This window comes from Lithobates pipiens, unplaced genomic scaffold, assembly GCF_037356315.1.
Source record: "Lithobates pipiens isolate NorthernLeopardFrog02 unplaced genomic scaffold, aLitPip1_a1.2 Scaffold_16, whole genome shotgun sequence".
NCBI classification, from domain to species: Eukaryota; Metazoa; Chordata; class Amphibia; order Anura; family Ranidae; genus Lithobates; species Lithobates pipiens.
The window spans coordinates 149,738,808-149,756,871 of record NW_027507748.1 but is presented as its reverse complement, the minus strand read 5'-3'; the positions used below and the strand labels follow the sequence as shown (position 1 = coordinate 149,756,871).

Sequence of the window (18,064 nt, the reverse complement as noted above, 5' to 3'; positions counted from 1 at the left end):
ATAATTTTACAATGTAAAATATATTGTCTTGTGTTTTATAGATTGTGTTTTGACACACATAGTGTAACTATGCTACAGCAGCAAACCACTGATGTAGTGGCGACTGAAGTTTTAAGAAGGTAGAGTGCCAGACCCCGCCCTTTTTTTGCCCCACCCCTTTCAATGATCTCCTTTGTTTTAGTGATCTTTTCTTCCCTTCAGCGATCTCCTTTCCTTTCTTTCAGACTGGGTTCACACATGCGATGCAGGAACCAGCACGATTCGAGTGCGGGTTCCCGCATCGCATATCTCTCACAGGCAATTAACACTGCCCTATGCGAACCCCTGCAGCCGTCAATACAAATTTAATGACACCCCCAGATCTGATCGCAGTGAACTGTGACAGAGTGGTGCAGACCAAAAAAGGGTCCAGCACCATTTTCATCCAAATGCGATGCAAATTCAGCCATACAATCTGTAATGCGGCGCAAATCACATGCAATGTCTGATATTGCAGTAGTGTAAACTCAGCCTCAATGATCTTTCTTCCCTTTTTAAAAAAATTTATTTTCTTCAATTCCACAGTAAAAGTGAGATTAGCTGCTATCAGGTCCTGGATGTGAGCAGAGTACCTAACAGTTGTCTGGGGGATGAGTAGGCAGTGCCAAGTAGAGGAAGTTTGGTTGAGGGATGAGCTAGCTGCTGCCTCAAGTGTGACTGGCTCAAAAAGCCGCTGTCATTGGCTCTACCTCGATTGGTGATGCACTGTGTCCTAGGGACTTTGTTTTATCAGGTGACATAGCATAGACCCCAACCAAGCCGCCCTCTACTAGATACAACACACAATCATACATAGCCAACTGTACAGGTTCAACACACAGTGAAATCCTACAGTATTTTTTTTAATGTATCAGTCTTATGCCATTGCCTCTATATAGTGCCTGAGTAATTTGCTCTCCAGCACTGCCAGCAGCATCAGAGATCATCATCTGTCCGCGGCTGAGCGCCCCCCTCCCTGGTGCTGGAAGAAGCTTCTCTCCCACCCAACCCCCCCCATGCCAACTCCATTGAACTCACATAAGATCTCGGCCGAAACAGCTCTCCTCTCGTCCTTTCTAGCTAGTCTACTGATCACTCACCACATCCTCTACCGAGAGACAGACTGCCCCAGGAGCCCCCTTTGGATGAGCCTCTACTGCACTGATGTTGCTTAGTGTATCTAACCTCCACTAGTGCCAGTTGAAAACCTGTAAATTGGCTATGGATCTCCCAAATATCCCTGTGCCTTAGGTCCTGCCTGTTGAGGCTAGTGGAGGATCTACTAAGTAGCTCGCTTTCAAAAAACAACGTATACTCTATATTTCAATGCCAAATATTATATCTTACCTGGAAAAGATGCTTTTTAACTACACTCTGACTGGAAATAACGAATCAATTCAGCATTTCCATTATACCAGCTTACATAGAGTAATGGGAGGTCTCCAAAATGTTTTGAGAAAATTAGGCTGTAAGTTCACTGATTGTTTTGGTATTTATGCCCGTACAACTTTGTACAATTTTGGAAATCAAACCAACCTTAAAAAAAATAAAAATAAAAACTTTACAACAATAAGGGTAGACGGTGCAATTGCAATACAGTTGGAATCAAATGGCCCTGCTTTTTAGAGTGTGTACAATGTAAGAGGGAAGGTCAAGAGGTGCAAAAGGTAATGGCTGTGGAGAAAAATGGAATGGGGAAAAAAAAAATGCAGTTAGGTGGGGGCTGGATAGGCCTCTGTAAGGAGATGAGTTTTCAGGGATTGTCTGAAAATGGACAGAGTAGAAGAGTGCTACAGATTGGGGTAGGGAGTGCCAGAGGATGGGAGGGGCTCTGGAGAAGTCCTGGAGGCAAGCCTAGGATGAAGTGACAATGAAGCCAGTAAGCAGGAGGTCTTGGGAGGAGCAAAGAGGACAATTTGGTTGGTATTTGAGACTAGGTTAGTGATGATGATGGGGTGTAGTAGAGTTGTGAATGGCTTTGTACGTTGTTAGTATCTTGAATTTTATTGTATTTCAACTGTTATAATATAATTTTTAGCTTCAGTTTTCTCAATGACAATTGGATGCTGCACCATATATCTATAACCTTTTGTGAATATTGTGTTTTTAGGTGATGATCCTGACAGAACAATTAATCCCATTATCACTGGGACCTTTGGGGCCATTGCTGGAGCTGCCAGTGTCTTTGGAAATACACCTTTAGATGTTATCAAGACCAGAATGCAGGTAAGCTTGTGTGTGCAACCACAGTTTGGAAACCTGATGATTCTAACTAGTATTTATGGTTTAACAAAACATGGTACTTGTTACTCCAGGGTAACTCTATAGGATTTATCCTGAATATGTTTATAGAATTTTGTTTGGTGGAATGTGACTAAATGTCTAAAGCCCAACGGGTAAGAAAAATTTATATTCTGACAAGCTATGCTGGATTTTGGAGTGTGTCCATGTGCTCTCTCGGCATTGAGCAGAACAAGGACTACAGTTTAATTGATTTTTGGATAGAGAATACCTATGCCTTGGTCTGCCTTAAAAACTGATTCTAAGTACCCTTTGCTAGTAGTTTTACTGTACAGTGTTGACAGCCTTTTAAAAGAATATGCCAAAACACTTATATTTACAGCCAGCAGTTGGGGCTCAAGGCTTTTCTTTACATGCTAACCTGTTTGTTCTTGGCAATCCTGCTAAAAAAGTGTTTTGCAGAGCTGAGTAACTAAGATGTCAAGTTTATTTGTAAAATAGATTTTATGCACCTTGTTGGGAAAAACAAAAATGTATAACACAAATGTAAAGTGCTATGGGCATTTAAAAAAAAAAAAAAAAATCCTAAAATTGTCTGAAAATCATCATCCTAGTTGTTCTTTTTAAGACAGGTTTCCTTTTTTTTTTTTTTTCCCCATTTGCAACCCCGTGTTCGTACCGGGTTCTTGGGAACTATCTTGTTTTTAGCTGGTAGGTATCTCAAGACCTTTTGAAGGATCTATGATTTGGTGACCTGTATGGGACTCCTTTATTTTCCCCTCCATACTGAGCTCCCACAAACCCCCCAGCATCAAAAAATTTCCGATGCCTTCAGAACAAAATTTTTGTTGCTTACCCTCAAATGTTTTTCCTCCCTTTTTTAAACATTTATGTTATTCGAATATACCTGCTTGCATGATCCCACATCTAGAAGTACTGTCTCTTCTGTTTAAAATTTGATCTAGGCAGGGCAAGCTCCCAACCTTCTTAAGTTTTAAAATGGGACCGAGGGAGTAACCTGGATAAGCAGGAGCCAAAACAAATATGGTGCACTACAGCCCTCTGCTCCATAAACTTGTCTGTCCACAATCCAGTTCTAAATTGCTTATGAAGGTGGTACATGGTCCCTCAATCCTAGTTTTGTACCAGTCTTTTGGCAAGATTTTCAGGACCTCTCCAACCCTGGGTAGACTTCTGCATGTTTGGTGTGAATGTACCATTGTTAAATGGTATTAATCTAGTGCAGGGGTCTACAAACGATGGCCCTCCTGTCTGTTCAGGAAATACAATTACCATTATGCCTAGACATGTCTGTGAATATTAGCATTTTACAATGTCTTGTGGGATGTGTAGTTCTGAAACAGCTGGAGGGCCGTGGTTTAGAGATCCCTAATCTAGTGTGTAACAACTTGTATACTATTCTGGGTAAGGCATAACGTAAGTCACAAAGAAGCATTGCTGGACTGAAAAGCAATCGACTGTACACATTCACAAGGCTGAGGCTGTTTGCATCAGGGTACTAGGAAGGGTGGATTATTGTAGTTTTTAATACAGGTGACTATATCCTTTTTAACTATGCTGGTGGTAACTGGCCTAGCTATGTTACTTGCAAGGGTAGTCCAGAACAGAATTAGAAATATTTTACCAGGTAGGACAGCTTGCATGAATGTATTTAACGTGTTTTTCCTGGATGTCCTTTTAAATTCCAAGAAGTAATGTTGTTTTCCAATTGCCAGGGCTTAGAAGCCTATAAATATAAGAACACACTTGACTGTGCAAGCCAAATCCTACGCAACGAGGGGCCTTTAGCGTAAGTATCCTTAATTGTTCCTTTAAAATTGGTTACATCTCTTTTATTCCCTATCTTACTAATATGTTGCGACAGGCATGTGATAACTTTTAACCAGCGTTGTAAAAGTTGCTCTTTCTGTTTCCCCAACATTAGGTTCTACAAGGGGACCATCCCTCGCTTGGGCAGAGTGTGCCTGGATGTTGCCATTGTGTTTATTATTTATGAAGAAGTAGTTAAAGTCCTAAACAGAGTCTGGAAAACCTAATTGCATCTCCTACTTGAATCAAACTGTCTCTCAGCCTCACAAAAAGGGGCTGAAGTGTCTTAATTCTATGTATACATTTCTTTTTCAGTGTATTGTGCTTTATGGTTATATTGTAATTCTCAAGATACTCAACCCTTTAGGTACATATCATCTGCCAACATATGCATTGTTTGGACCTGCCTTAATTTTGCCAGCTACTACATACCCATTGTTGCCAAACAGAGCTAGGAATTAATTGTGGTCCAAAGTAAGACGCAGGTTTACTAGGTATGTGTCTCATAACTGCAGGCATTTAAAGGGTTAGTTCACCTTCAGCAAAAAATGTGCAGATAAGATTAGTAAAAACTGCAGTTTGTTTTTAAAGTTTGGTTATGCCCTTATTATAGGCGTAAGCCTGACAGATAAACCTTCCTTTTACTAAGATGTTCCCAGCCATTATTGCTTGTCCCCACCATGACAAGAGTGAGCTCTCAACCCTTGCACATGTGTAGTCCACTTTTTCCTCCATCACAGTATCCTTTAGCTCAGAGCTACTACAAAGGGAGGAAGAAAACGCATGCAAAGGGGTTTGAATTGACTGGGAGTGTCCTAGCAAGGAAAGATGAGGTGATGCAATCTCTGGGAGTTTTTCCAGTCCAGCTTCAAGGGGTACATATTGGCAACATCTATGGAAATGGTATTTTAGCTACAGATTCTCCTTACCTATATGGGCAGCTTGTTGGTAAAGGGATACCCTTTTAAGTGGGCCGAGGTAATCTCTAAATTTGAGCCTTGGGGCCTTCACAGTTAGCAAAAACAAATGCTGTTGGATATTTTATAGAAAATAAGTGTGGGGTTTCTGCATCCAATCACATGTCACCTGTTGTCCTTCTTTTTTATTTATATTTTTAAAAAGCAGCTAGAATAAGTTTGATAGGTTGTACAATATACCCATTTGGGTTTTTTTTTCCTCCAACTATTATTGACCAAGAACGAATGTTGGCTCAGCTGACTGCTGCACGTCGCACATTTTATATTCTTTTTTTCTCTTTTCTTTTTTGTATTCTTGGTCAAGTAGCTGGATTGCTACATGCACCAATTTTAGTCCCTCACTTCTGCTTTATTGGTGGTGGGACTAAAGCTATAGGGTTAATGAAATGCTTTTAATGGTGGTCATTCTTTAATTACCTCAAATTCCAGTGATCTTGCTCATTGGTTTTTCTACAAAGAATGTTTGTACTTTTATTCATAACACATGCATTACCAGATTACTGTATAAACACATGTGTAAATATGCATGACTGGAATTATCCCAGAAATCCTGAACACTGAGTATTCAGTTTACATAGCTAAACATACATTTCTGCACTGCTGTGACCCAAGCCACTTGGCCCTTTCCTCCATTTTACCCACATTTTCAATAATACAAAATGTCACTATTCCATACAGCCATTCTACTGTTAGGATAAATGGTGGACGAAACAGGCTGGTGAATCCCATTGATGGAGTGCTATGTTCAGCACTACTGCAGTGGCTGATCGACTGCTGCTTTTCCAGCAAGACTGTTCGACAGGCAGATCTAACAATCGGCTTCTGTTAAATGGGGGGGGGGGGGGGGGGGTAGGAACCTGACAAATTTTGATATATGCTTACATGGAGCCTCAATTATTTTATCACAGTGCTAGGTGGATTTCTTGAATTTTATATTTTTTGTACTTTTAAACCATAGATTGATTTGCTTTCACCCCCTTATTTTAGTCTTCTGAATTTTAAAATGGTTTAAAAAAAATACCAGTTTACACACTTCAGATAACTTTAGCATATTTTTAAATGTTTTTTCAATTTTATTCTAAAGCAAAAATTGTATGTTTGTATCATGATTGGGTTTCAAGCTTGTGATCTACTGGCCAGTTGAAAAAATATAAGCTAAAGGAAATTGCTTTTCTCAGACACGAAACACATTGTCATATATTGCCTTAAGAGATGACCACAATGTTTTGGCATGTGTTTAAGTTAAATTGACCAATTAATGAGAATGTGACTTATGATACAGTCACAGCTGCATTTCTTTCTAGCTCCGTTCCACTTTTTGACAAATGTGATAATGTAAAGCAAGTTACCGAAAATGATCAACTTTGTAAATATGAGCAGTTAAAACAGCAAGTCCAGTCAACAAATAAAACCATAATAAACTGTCAAAGCAATTAAGAAATCTTGTCCCAAGTTGAAAAGTTCCCTTAAATTACCTCAATTAGAGTTGTACGTAATGTTCCAATTGTCATACTGAGTAGAGGCTTTCCCAAAACCTGAATGGGATTTCACCCCCTTGCCAGGCTTTCTATGCTTGGCTGTATGGCTCTAGGATAGTGCTTTTAAGAAGCCTACAGCTAGGGCACTTCCAAAGAGTGAAAAACTTTCAGATTAATTAGTAAATGATCATTTAAGGCTCTAATTTAGGAGATTCCTGCCATGGGTGTCCCTCGTAGCACCACCTGGCTTGACTTTTTTTTGTTTGGAGGTGTCTGGTCGAAAAAATTGCCAGCCAAACAGTGATTGCTTACAATCGGATTCAGTCACTGTTTGCCCTTGTACACACGATCGGAGATTCCGACAGACTGTGTCCGATCGGAGCATTTTGTCGTATATTTCGACTGTGTGTGGTCTGCATCGGATTGTTTCAGTCGGAATATTCGTCGGACCAAATTTTCCAACTTGCCGGAAATATTTTCAGACAAAATGCTCCGATCGGACATACTCCGATCATGTGTAGAGAATTCCGATCGGACAAAGTGCCGCGCATGCTCAGATCAAATTCCTACATCAAAGCTATTGGCTACTAGCCTGAACGTAGTCCCATCGTAACAAAATTATGTCATCACGTTCTGAAAGATCGCATTTTCTGACAACTTTGTCCGACCGTGTGTATGCAACAGTTTCGGACAAAATCCGACGGATTTGGTTGTCGGAATCTCCGACCGTGTGTACAAGGGCTTAGAGTGACAGCCGCAGGTGCTGCCTGCAGGACTACAATAGATAGCTGGGGAGATTACCTTTTGGTGGTGTGGACTTTAGACTTCACATTGATGTATGGTAGGTGAAGTTAAGAATCTCTGGCTCACAAAAACATGGGATTAAATATTAACACGAGGTTACCGGCAATCTAAGAATTTCATAAAGCTGATAAGGGTTTGATGAAAGAACTGTAGGTTGTATCCCATCTTGGTTCTTTTTGAAATTTTGACTGGAACATACTGCAAGTCAGGAGACCTATCGCCTTCATTGATTCTGCTGAAAGAACAGGTTTTCTGAAAACATCTGACCTTTTTGATTTACCTGATGGCAAATTCAGGGCAAGTCAGCTCTTCTCTGTAAATCAATGTAATCAAATGGGAGATTTGAAATTCATACTGAGCAGAGCATTTTATTGCCTGGCCTTTATTGGCATATGTCTGGAAGTTGGAACTGGACACCAGAATATGGCTAGCCTTATATGTGCCCACTCACAATGGGTACAACCGTTGTAGACTGAGCTGATTATTATCTACAGAATATCAGTTCACCAGGAACCACACTGTGCCTATATACATTTTCAGATTTCTCATTGGCTTGTTGACTTCAGTATCTTCTGTATTGGCTCCCTCTTGAGGGGGAACTCCCCCACATGATTCTAGGGGGGCCTGCTTCAGTTCTTTCCCTTCAGCATCTTACATTAGACTTGTCTGCAGTTTTCTAATGGTTTTTGTGCCAAACATTTGTGAAAAGCCTTTTGTGACTTAATATCTGCCTAACCTGCTGAGTCTGCGACACTCCAGTCTAACACCTTTAACAGGCAGAACACTTATTTTGCTTTGTAGTTTGTGTAAATAAACTGCCCAGTGTGTGGTCTGTTTTTAAATGTCCATTTTCTGTGTGTATTTTGTCATTTTGCATTAGTAGGCACTGGCCACCAGCCTGTTTGCTAGAGTCCCAGTTTCCACCGAAGAAGAAGTTTCTGGGTGAGCTCGCTATAGATTACCTTTTGGCTGTGTTCATATTGAATTACTTTGCAGTATAAAGGAACACAGACCAACAAGCCGCTGGACCAGTCATTGGCTCATTGGTAAATTTCAAAAGTAGTAACTATGCCAGCCCTAATCACCCAAAAGCAAACTATTGATCAACTTGGGTACATTTAGCGTGCCCATATATGGTTCAAATCTTGTATGACCCCCTCTGTCAGTCATCTGGGAACGGGTAGTGGCCACAGGCAGAACTGTTGCCCAGTCTTGCCAAAGCATTTGAAACTGGGCTATAATCCTATCCTTGAGCAATTTCAAAAGCCTTTAAGTTAGAAAGTGAGTTTTATGTCTGACAGGCTATTTGCACAATGCAAACTCAAATATGTTTCTACCACTGCCGCAAAAAAAAAAAATTATATCTAGAAGTGCAAAATATTGTGATACACCCCTACTAAAAAAATCAGTTTGCTGCAGTCAAATGTAGTTCCACTTACAGTAAAAACCTGAATAAAACAAAAAAGAAAATATGCTGACTGCGCTAACTTTTATAACCTTATACCCAAACAATACACCACTATGTAAAAAATCTCTAAAAAAAATATTGTTCTAGAAAAACTGAAAATCTATATAATATTTGCACAATGGTAATGGAAAATTTAGTTTAAGCCAATGGTCTCCATACTGCTGCTTGCCCTCATTTGGGTCACTATTCCACCTACTGACACCAACAAGGAGAACCCATTTTCTGCCCCCAACAGTGGGATATTATACCTCCCTTTTGACACCAACAAGACATTATTCCTTCCACTGATATAAATGATGGTGCTCTATTATTCCCATTGATACTAACAATGGGGCACCATTCTCCCACTGATGCCAGTGAAGGGCCCCTGTTCATCTTACCAATGGGGTACTAATACTTCCACTAATAACAATAATCGGGCTATTCAATTTTCTATATCAATTTTCTTTTCTACTTCTATTGATCACCAAGCCTGAGGCGTTGTTTACTTAATATCACAATCTGGAATTCTATTCACCTTTCTACAATGAACCCCCCCCCTTTCCCGCTCAAAGAAGTAACACCTGTTCGTTTTCTATAGTTATTTCAAAACGCTTTAAGGATATATTCCTATATGAAGCTGCTACTTCTTTAATCAACATATAACACAAGGCAATATTCTGAAAAACAACCCAGTTCCTTCATAAATATTGCAGTAGCGCTTCTTATAAACTGTCCAACATAAATTGCCAGTTATTAGTGGACCAATCAAAGAGATGTGTTTTTTGTTGTTTGTGCTGAAAAGCTTCCACCAAGGGTCACCACATGCACTGCAGACTCCCCTATGGGGATGCACTCACCAAATCGCTGAGGGATTTGTGCCTTTAAAAATATTCCACCACATATCAACTCTTTCCACATCATCCACTAGATGTCAGTATTTCAATAGGGTTGTGGGCTCATGTGAAGATTTTTTAAATGTCCACATAGTGTAAAACTGTAAACAATTCATTCATTCCTGATGGCTGGAACGCATGCGTCACTTCCGGTAAGCCACGTCACTGACACGTTTCGTCATATCCGACTTCATCATGAGGGAGTGGCTTAGCTACCGGAGGGAGGTCTTTTATAGTTGTCCTATGGTCACACGACTAAAGAAGACACCTCCTTCTTGATGGATCACCAAACGGGTTTTCATTAGACCACTCGAAGTTACATATGCAAACAATTGTGCAAAAAATAAAAAATAATCATTTCCTAAATAATATGTAACGTTATCAAAATTATATAATTATAAAAAAAAATTATAAAATACAAACTCATGATTTAAAATTTAATATTAAGATTTCATATTATCTGGAGATGGACTACATAAAACGTTTGTAAAAAATCAACTCAGATGGTTGTTTAAAAATCCTCCCATTCTGACATAAAAAGATTAGCAATGCTGGGTGCAAACTTTGCTCCCATTGCAACACCCCTTTGTTTGAGAGTAGAAAGTGCTGTACCAAAAATTATGGTTCAAACAAAAATCCAGGGCGTTCCTAAGAAAAATTTTCTGATTAAATGGCAGATCATTTTGCTTACTCAATGCCAAATTTATAGCCAGCAGAGCATCATCGTGCTGTATTATTGAATATGAGCATACATCCGCTGTCACCAAAAGTGCCTGTTCCACATCATTTAACTCCAAATTTTGTAAGTGATTTAAAAAAACCCTGTGTCCTTTAAATATGACCGGGTCTCCCCCACACTTTTCTGCAGGAACTTGTCTAGATGTTGACCCAATCTGGAAGAGATACCTACACTGTACACCTTACCTAAAATACCTAAGTATCTCTTCTAGATTGGGTCAATATCTAGACAAGTTCCTGCAGAAAAGTGTGGGGGAGATCCGGTCGTATTTAAAGGACACCAAGTTTTTCAAATCACTTACAAAATTTGGAGTTAAATGATGTGGAACAGGCACTTTTGGTGACAGTGGATGTATCCTCATTATATTCACTAATACAGCACGATGATGCTCTGCTGGCTCTAAATTGGGCATCGAGTAAGCAAATGATCTGCCAGTTAATCAGAATTTTTCTTAGGAACGCCCTGGATTTTTGTTTGAACCATAATTATTTTTGGTACAACAGCACTTTCTACTCTCAACAAAGGGGTGTTGCAATGGGAGAGCGAAGTTTGCACCCAGCATTGCTAATCTTTTTATGGCAGAATGGGAGGATAAGGTGATTTTTAAACAACCCTCTGAGTTGATTTTTTTTTTAACAAATGTTTTATAGATGACCTGTTTTTTATCTGGGCTGGCACTGAATCGAAATTAAGGGAATTTGTGCAATATCTCAATATGAACGATCAAAATATCAGACTGACCTTAGAATGGCACCAGCAGGAAATACATTTTAGGGATGTTACTATCTACAAAAAGAACAATAAATTGGAAACTAAAGTATATCTAAATAAAAAACGATAGGAATAGCTACCTACCAATATCAAGTGGACACAATCCACAGTGGCTAAGAAATATACCAAAAGGTCAGATAATGAGGGTCCAGAGAAATTGTTCAGAACAAGATATTTCTACCACACAGACAAATATGTTGGCAGAAAGATTCGTGTCTAGGGGATATGACCTGGCAGTATTGGAGAAAGTCATTGAAGTGGGAGATATCCCGAGATCAACATGCTTAGAAGAATGCGTGAAGAGTGATTCCAACAATGAAAGGGGTAGAAGCACACAGAATAAAGAATGGGGCTTTATCTCGGGCTTTCATGCCCTATACAAAGAGGTTGAGGCCATCTTCAAGCGACACTGGCATGTTTTACTATTGGCTAAAAAATTGAACACTGAATTACTGGCTAATCCACAATTTATTTACAGAAAGGCCACAAGTTTCGGCGATAAAATTATTAAGAAGGTCGTTGATCCTTCTGGGATCAGAACGCGTGTTTTTTTTGTTTTGTTTTTTGCATGTAGGAAATGTAAGGCATGCAGAGAGGGCTCTCGACCAATTCGGGCATTGGATAACTTCTCATCACCAGTAAATAATTTCTAATTCAAAATAGACCAGTTCATCACGTGTAATAGTACACACATAGTTTATGCGCTGAGATGCCCATGCGGTCTGATCTGTATTGGGCGCACAAAACGAAAATTACGTGTGAGAATTTCTGAACACATCCATAATTTTAAGATTGGGTTTAAGGACTACAACGTTTCTTTGCATTTTAAATTAAAATACAATATGGATGCCACAGGTCTTGAATTTTGGGGTATAGAACAAGTACAGCCTCACTGGAGGGGTATAAACAGGGTTCGTGAATTATCTAAACGAGAAACCAAATGGATTTATTTAGTAGATGTACTTTCGCCACAGGGTTTAAATATAGAATTAGATATTAATTGTTTTATCAGTGATACTTAGACAATTAAAAAAACTTTTAAAATAAAGCAGAATAAAATTATGTACTGTATATTTTTCATTTTTTCTTATTTCTACTGTGTTTATTTCTGTTCACTTTTTTTTATTTTGATGTTTATTTTTATTTTATATTTAATTTTTATAGTTACATAATTTTTAGAATTTTTTTTTTTTAGAAATAAAGTAATTCTTGACTATATGGATTTTTATGCATAGTTTTTTATATATGGAAATATTTTGAATAATAATTTATAAATTGTTTTTAGGATGTGCAAAGGATTATAACAATAACTTATTATAGATGAAATTCTTTCAATAGTTTTATATCGGAGCTTAATATTGAGTGGTTTATTAGAAAATACAACAAATTAAGCATGTAATTAATAATATAGACATACACATATACAAGGATCAACAACCTGTGAGGAGGGACTATGATGTTGAATTATGTATGGTATATAATGATTATAACGCCTGTATGATTAGGACTCCGGAAGATATAGTTCTGCGTTTAATTATGTAGAACCACTGAGTATATAGCACACAAATATGTTCATAATCGCCTATAGATAAATATTGTATGGGTTAATATATTTAAACAGTGTATACTGAATTGTACCAGTATAGGGCATACATGGTACAATGTATGGCGGTCCGATCAGTAAAGCTGATCGAGCGATATCTGGAAATATGCCCTAAAATTTTTTTTTATTTATTTATACTTGGTTTATTGATCCTTTTTAATTGATATCCCTTCCTTCTTTTTTAATGATTATTGCTTTAACGGTCCCTGTGCAGTTGGACTAAATATGGGTACATTTTGCCATGTAGTCCATCTCCTGATAATATGAAATCTTAATATTAAATTTTAAATCATGAGTTTGTATTTTATATATAATTTTGATAACGTTACATATTATTTAGGAAATTTATTTTTTTGCACAATTGTTTGCATATGTAACTTCGAGTGGTCTAATGAAAACCCGTTTGGTGATCCATCAAGAAGGAGGTGTCTGCTTTAGTCGTGTGACCATAGGACAACTATAAAAGGCCTCCTTCCGGTAGCTAAGCCACGCCCTCGTGATGAAGTCGGATATGACGAAACGTGTCAGTGACGTGGCTTACCGGAAGTGACGCGTGCGTTCCAGCCATCAGGAAATCAAGGAACGTACACATCCGCTGTATTCAGCGGATGGTAGGAGTGCTTTCCAGCGGCGAAACCCCTTCTGAGACAACGCACAGTACACTTTATCAATTTTATGCTTCATTTTACTCTATATGTGGTACGCAGATTTTATAAGGGGGGCTTGGTGAAACTAATAAAATTGTTTACAGTTTTACACTTTTACACATTTACATTTTTTTTCACATGAGCCCGGATCCCTATTGAAATACTGACATCTAGTGGATGGTGTGAAAAGAGTTGATACGTGGTGGAATATTTTTAAAGGCACAAATCCCTCAGTGATTTGGTGAGTGCATCCCCATAGGGGAGTCTGCAGAGCATGTGGTGACCCTTGGTGGAAGCTTAAAGAAGAGCTGCACAAAAAAAAAAATATTAAAAGCCAGCAGCTACTAATATTGCAGCTGCTGACTTTTAATAATATCACACTTACCTGTCCCAGGTTCCAGCGATGTCGGCGGCAGATGACGAGCGATCGCTCGTCTCGCTGCAGCCACCGCCGCCATCCTCTGTCAGGGAATCGGGAAGTGAAGCAAGAGGGCTTCACTGCCCGGTTCCCTACTGCGCATGCGCGAGTCGCGCTGCGCTGGTTCCCCGCTGTGTCTCTGGGAACTGTGTGTTTCCCAGAACACAACGGGGGGGGGGGGGCGGAGCCATGCGGCGGTCTGGCCGGAAGTGGGTGCAGTTACCTGGATAATCCAGGTAACTGCACCCCCTCCCCCCCGAAAGGTGCCGATTGTGGCACCGGAGTGGGGGAGGGATAATACTAGCGGAACTTCCCCTTTAGGGTGAAGAACCGCTTTAACAGCACAAACAACAAAAAAAACACATCTCTTTGATTGGTCCACTAATAACTGGCAATTTATGTTGGACAGTTTATAAGAAGCACTGCTGCAATATTTATGAAGGAACTGGGTTGTTGTTTTTCAGAATGTCGTTTACTTAATGATGGGTGACTTCCACATGCTGGACATTAACTAGAATTCTCAAACTGCAAGAATAAGCAGGAGCAGCGATGTAATAAAGGCACTAAATGAGGGTTCTCTGAAATAGTTGGTAAAAAGCCCAAGGAGCTCATAGGCTAGATGTGGTCCTGACAAATGGGGATCGGCTGTCTGGCTGCATTTCATTCAATATTTTATTAAGTTTTGACAATAGAGAAGAATATTATTACAAAACTTAATGTTAAAAATTAAGGGTAAAAAAAGTGTGTGTAATAAACCTTTTTTTATATATTTATATCTATTCATGTATTATGTAAACAACATTAAGCTAAAATAAGAGAAAGGAAGAAATTGAAAAAAAAAAAAAAAAAAGGAAGAAAATGCACCAAGAAAAGGAAAATCCTAGCGTGAACCAGGCACGTGGATGATGAAATCTTATAAAGTTAATAGACATCTGTGCAAGTTAGCAGGGAAATGAGGAGTCCAGGTTCGAATTTTGTAATTTAACCACTTAAGCCCCAGAAGATTTTACCCCCCTTCCTGACCATAGCACTTTTTACAATTTGGCACTGCACTACTTTAACTGGTATTTGCATGGTCATGCAATGCTGTACCCAAACAAAATTTGCGTCCTTTTTTTTTTCACCCACAAATAGAGCTTTATTTTGGTGGTATTTGATAATCTCCTACGGTTTTTATTTTTTGCGATTTATGAACGGAAAAAGACTGAATTTTGAAGAAGGGAAAAAAAATTAAAAAATCATCGTTGTGTTATATATATAAAAAACACTAAATATTAGTCATACATTTAGGCCAAATGCATTCAGCCACATCTCGGGTAAATTCAACAAGCGTATATTTTATTGGTTTGCGCAAAAGTTATATTGTCTACAAACTGGTACATTTTCTGCAATTTACGCAGCTTTTTGTTTGACAGCCTCTCTCATTTCTTGAGGTGCTATAATGGCAGGGTAGTACAAGCCCCCCTGGAAAGTAGACACCCCCAAGGAATTTGTTGAGAGGCATGTTTTTGTCACAAGTGATTGAAAAATTACAAACAATTTTTTTTTACACAAAGTCGTCACTAAAATTATATATTGCTCACACATGCCATGGGCATCTGTGAAATTACACCCCAAAATACATTCTGCTGCTTCTCTTGAGTATGGGGATACCACATGTGTGAGACTGTGTACAGGACCCTGAAACGAATCACTGCCTTCAAGCTTTCTAAGGGCATAAAATGGTGATTCCACTCCTCACTACCTATCACAGTTTTGGAGGCCTTGATATGCCAAGATGGCCCAACCCACCCCCCCCCCCCCCAAAATTACCCAATTTTGGAAAGTGGACACCCCAAGCTATATTTGCTGAGAGGCATGTTGAGTATTTTGCAGATCACAGTTTTTGTAAGTTTTGAAAAAAATATATACTTTTTCCCTTTTCTTTCTTCATTTTCAAAAACCGAGAGCTGCAAAATACTCACCATGCCTCTTAGCAAATACCTTTGGCTGTCTACTTTCCAAAATGGGGTAATTTGTGGGGGTTTTGTGCTATCTATGGACTCGACATGCCTATCAGCAAATAGCTTGGACTGTCTACTTTCTAAAATTTTTGAACTGTCTTTGAATTTTATGCACAACATTAGAAGCCTATGCCATACATCACCCACTTTTCTAACCACTTGAAGACGAAGTCCTTTCTGACACTTTTTGTTGACATGAAAAAACATGTTTTGTTTTTGCTAGAAAATTACTTTGAACCCCCAAACATATATTAAAGCAACTTTTTTTTTTTTCACCCAGTATTTGTGCAGTGCTTTTTCAAACACTTTTTTTTTTGAATGCACTAAAACACATTATATTGCCCAAATGTTTGGTAAAATAGAAAAAACTATATAGATAACTCGACATGCTTTAAAATTGTGCAAACTACATACATCTTTAAAAGCTTTTACAACAGGTTACCACTTTAGATTTACAGAGGAGGTCTACTGCTAGAATTACTGCCCTCAATCTGACGTTCGCGGTGATACCTCACATGCTTGGTGCAATTGCTGTTTACATATGACACGAGGCCAACGCTTGTATTCACCTTTGCATGGGGGGTGCTTTTTTTTTTCCTCTTCTTCTTCTCTCCCTTTTCCTTCACACACATCAAAGACCAGAGTAGCTCCAATCATCTCTATGGCCTAAGACACCGGAAGCTACAAGCATTTCATGACTTTGGTTTTGTCGGAAATATAAACAGCGCCATTGGGAAAGCATGTTATCACACTGATCTCTGAGGGAAGAGGAGAGATCTAGAGTCTGATAGACCCCATTTATTTTTATTTATTTTTAAAGAGTACCTGTCACTACCTATTTCTGTCATAGGGGATATTTACACTCCCCGTGATAATAGAAATGATTTAAAAATATGTAAAAAATAAAAAAGCAAAAAAAAAAAAAATTTACACTGTTCCTTTCATTATTTTTTTATTTTTTATTATTGTTATCACAAGAAATGTAAATGATAGCAATAGGTAGTGACAGGTACTCCTTTTTTTAATGATAAAATTAAATTGGGGTCTATTAGACTCTAGATCTCTCCTCTGGCGCTGTTTATATCCAATGCAATCAAAGTCATGAAATGCTTGTAGCTTCCGGGTTCTTAGGCCATAGAGATGATTTAAGCCATTCTGGTCTTCGATCAGCTCTATGGTCAGCTGGAGGAACCACCGGCTGCATTCACAGGTAACCCGGTGGAACAGGAGAGCCCAAGAAAACCATGGCAGGTGGAGGTGGAGGATGTTCCCTACCACTGCTTGTAAAAGCAGTCTAGTGGCTAATTAGGCTCTAGGATTGCTTTAAATGAAAGCAGACCGCTGCCTGAAAAGAACGATACCAAGATGATGCCTAAACTTACAGGCATCATTCTGGTATAACCACTCAAAGTCCAGCAACATACCAGTACGTTGCTGGTCCCTGTTGGGCATATATTTAGATTTATGTATTGTGAGAGCAAACGCTTTTGCTGTCAAGATAAATAAATCAAAGCTGCAGCTGAATGGCACTTGAAAAACAAAAATGGTAACAATAAAACATTAGATCAAAACAACAATCTGTGCCAAAAAAAAAGAGTAAAAAAAATATATGCTGAAGCATGGGGGCAATTTGTCCCTAATGTTAGGCATATATTTACAATTTAGATTTATGTATTGTGAGAGCAAATGCTTTTGCTGTCAAGTTAAATAAATCAGTGCTGCAGCTGAATGGCGCACCTGAAAAAAAAACAATGATAACAATAAAACATTAATGCAAAACAACAATCTGTGCCAAAAGTAAAAAATATATGCTGAAGCATGAGGCAATTTCTCCCTAATCTTAGGGGCACTCGCAGGTCACTCAGCTGTGTTAGAAGAGGAAATATTAATTTGCTTTTCTAACACTAAACTGCCTTTCCACCAATCAGGTGCTCGGATCTGTTACCCATCACCTGATTGGCTGAAATGACAGGCTCTGTGATTGGACGCCAGACAGGAGAAGACATCGAGGAGCTGTCCAACCGAGACAGGTAATTGCAGACGGTGGGCCAGCAGGGGGCACACTGGCAGCATTTGATATGGCACAGTGGCTGTGTTTGATGGGGCACAGTGCCGGCAATTGATGGGCACAGTGAGGCTGCTATTGATGGGGGGGTGGTGCTTCAGTATTTTTCAGGTTGTTTGCACCCCCC

The 18,064-nt window shown here is 39.0% G+C and overlaps 1 protein-coding gene across 1 annotated transcript in view; it reads left to right on the top strand.

The window, feature by feature from the left end:
- The window catches only part of LOC143982144 (tricarboxylate transport protein, mitochondrial-like), a 36,622-nt gene extending 28,428 nt beyond the window's left edge, over positions 1 to 8,194 (top strand). Inside the window, exons 7-9 of the mRNA XM_077480607.1 lie at positions 2,129 to 2,244; positions 3,996 to 4,069; positions 4,205 to 8,194. Of these exons, the coding sequence (XP_077336733.1) occupies positions 2,129 to 2,244; positions 3,996 to 4,069; positions 4,205 to 4,316 (302 nt within the window). The 3' untranslated portion in view covers positions 4,317 to 8,194. The remainder of the gene's footprint in view (positions 1 to 2,128; positions 2,245 to 3,995; positions 4,070 to 4,204) is intronic.
- The last annotated feature ends 9,870 nt before the right edge of the window (positions 8,195 to 18,064 follow it).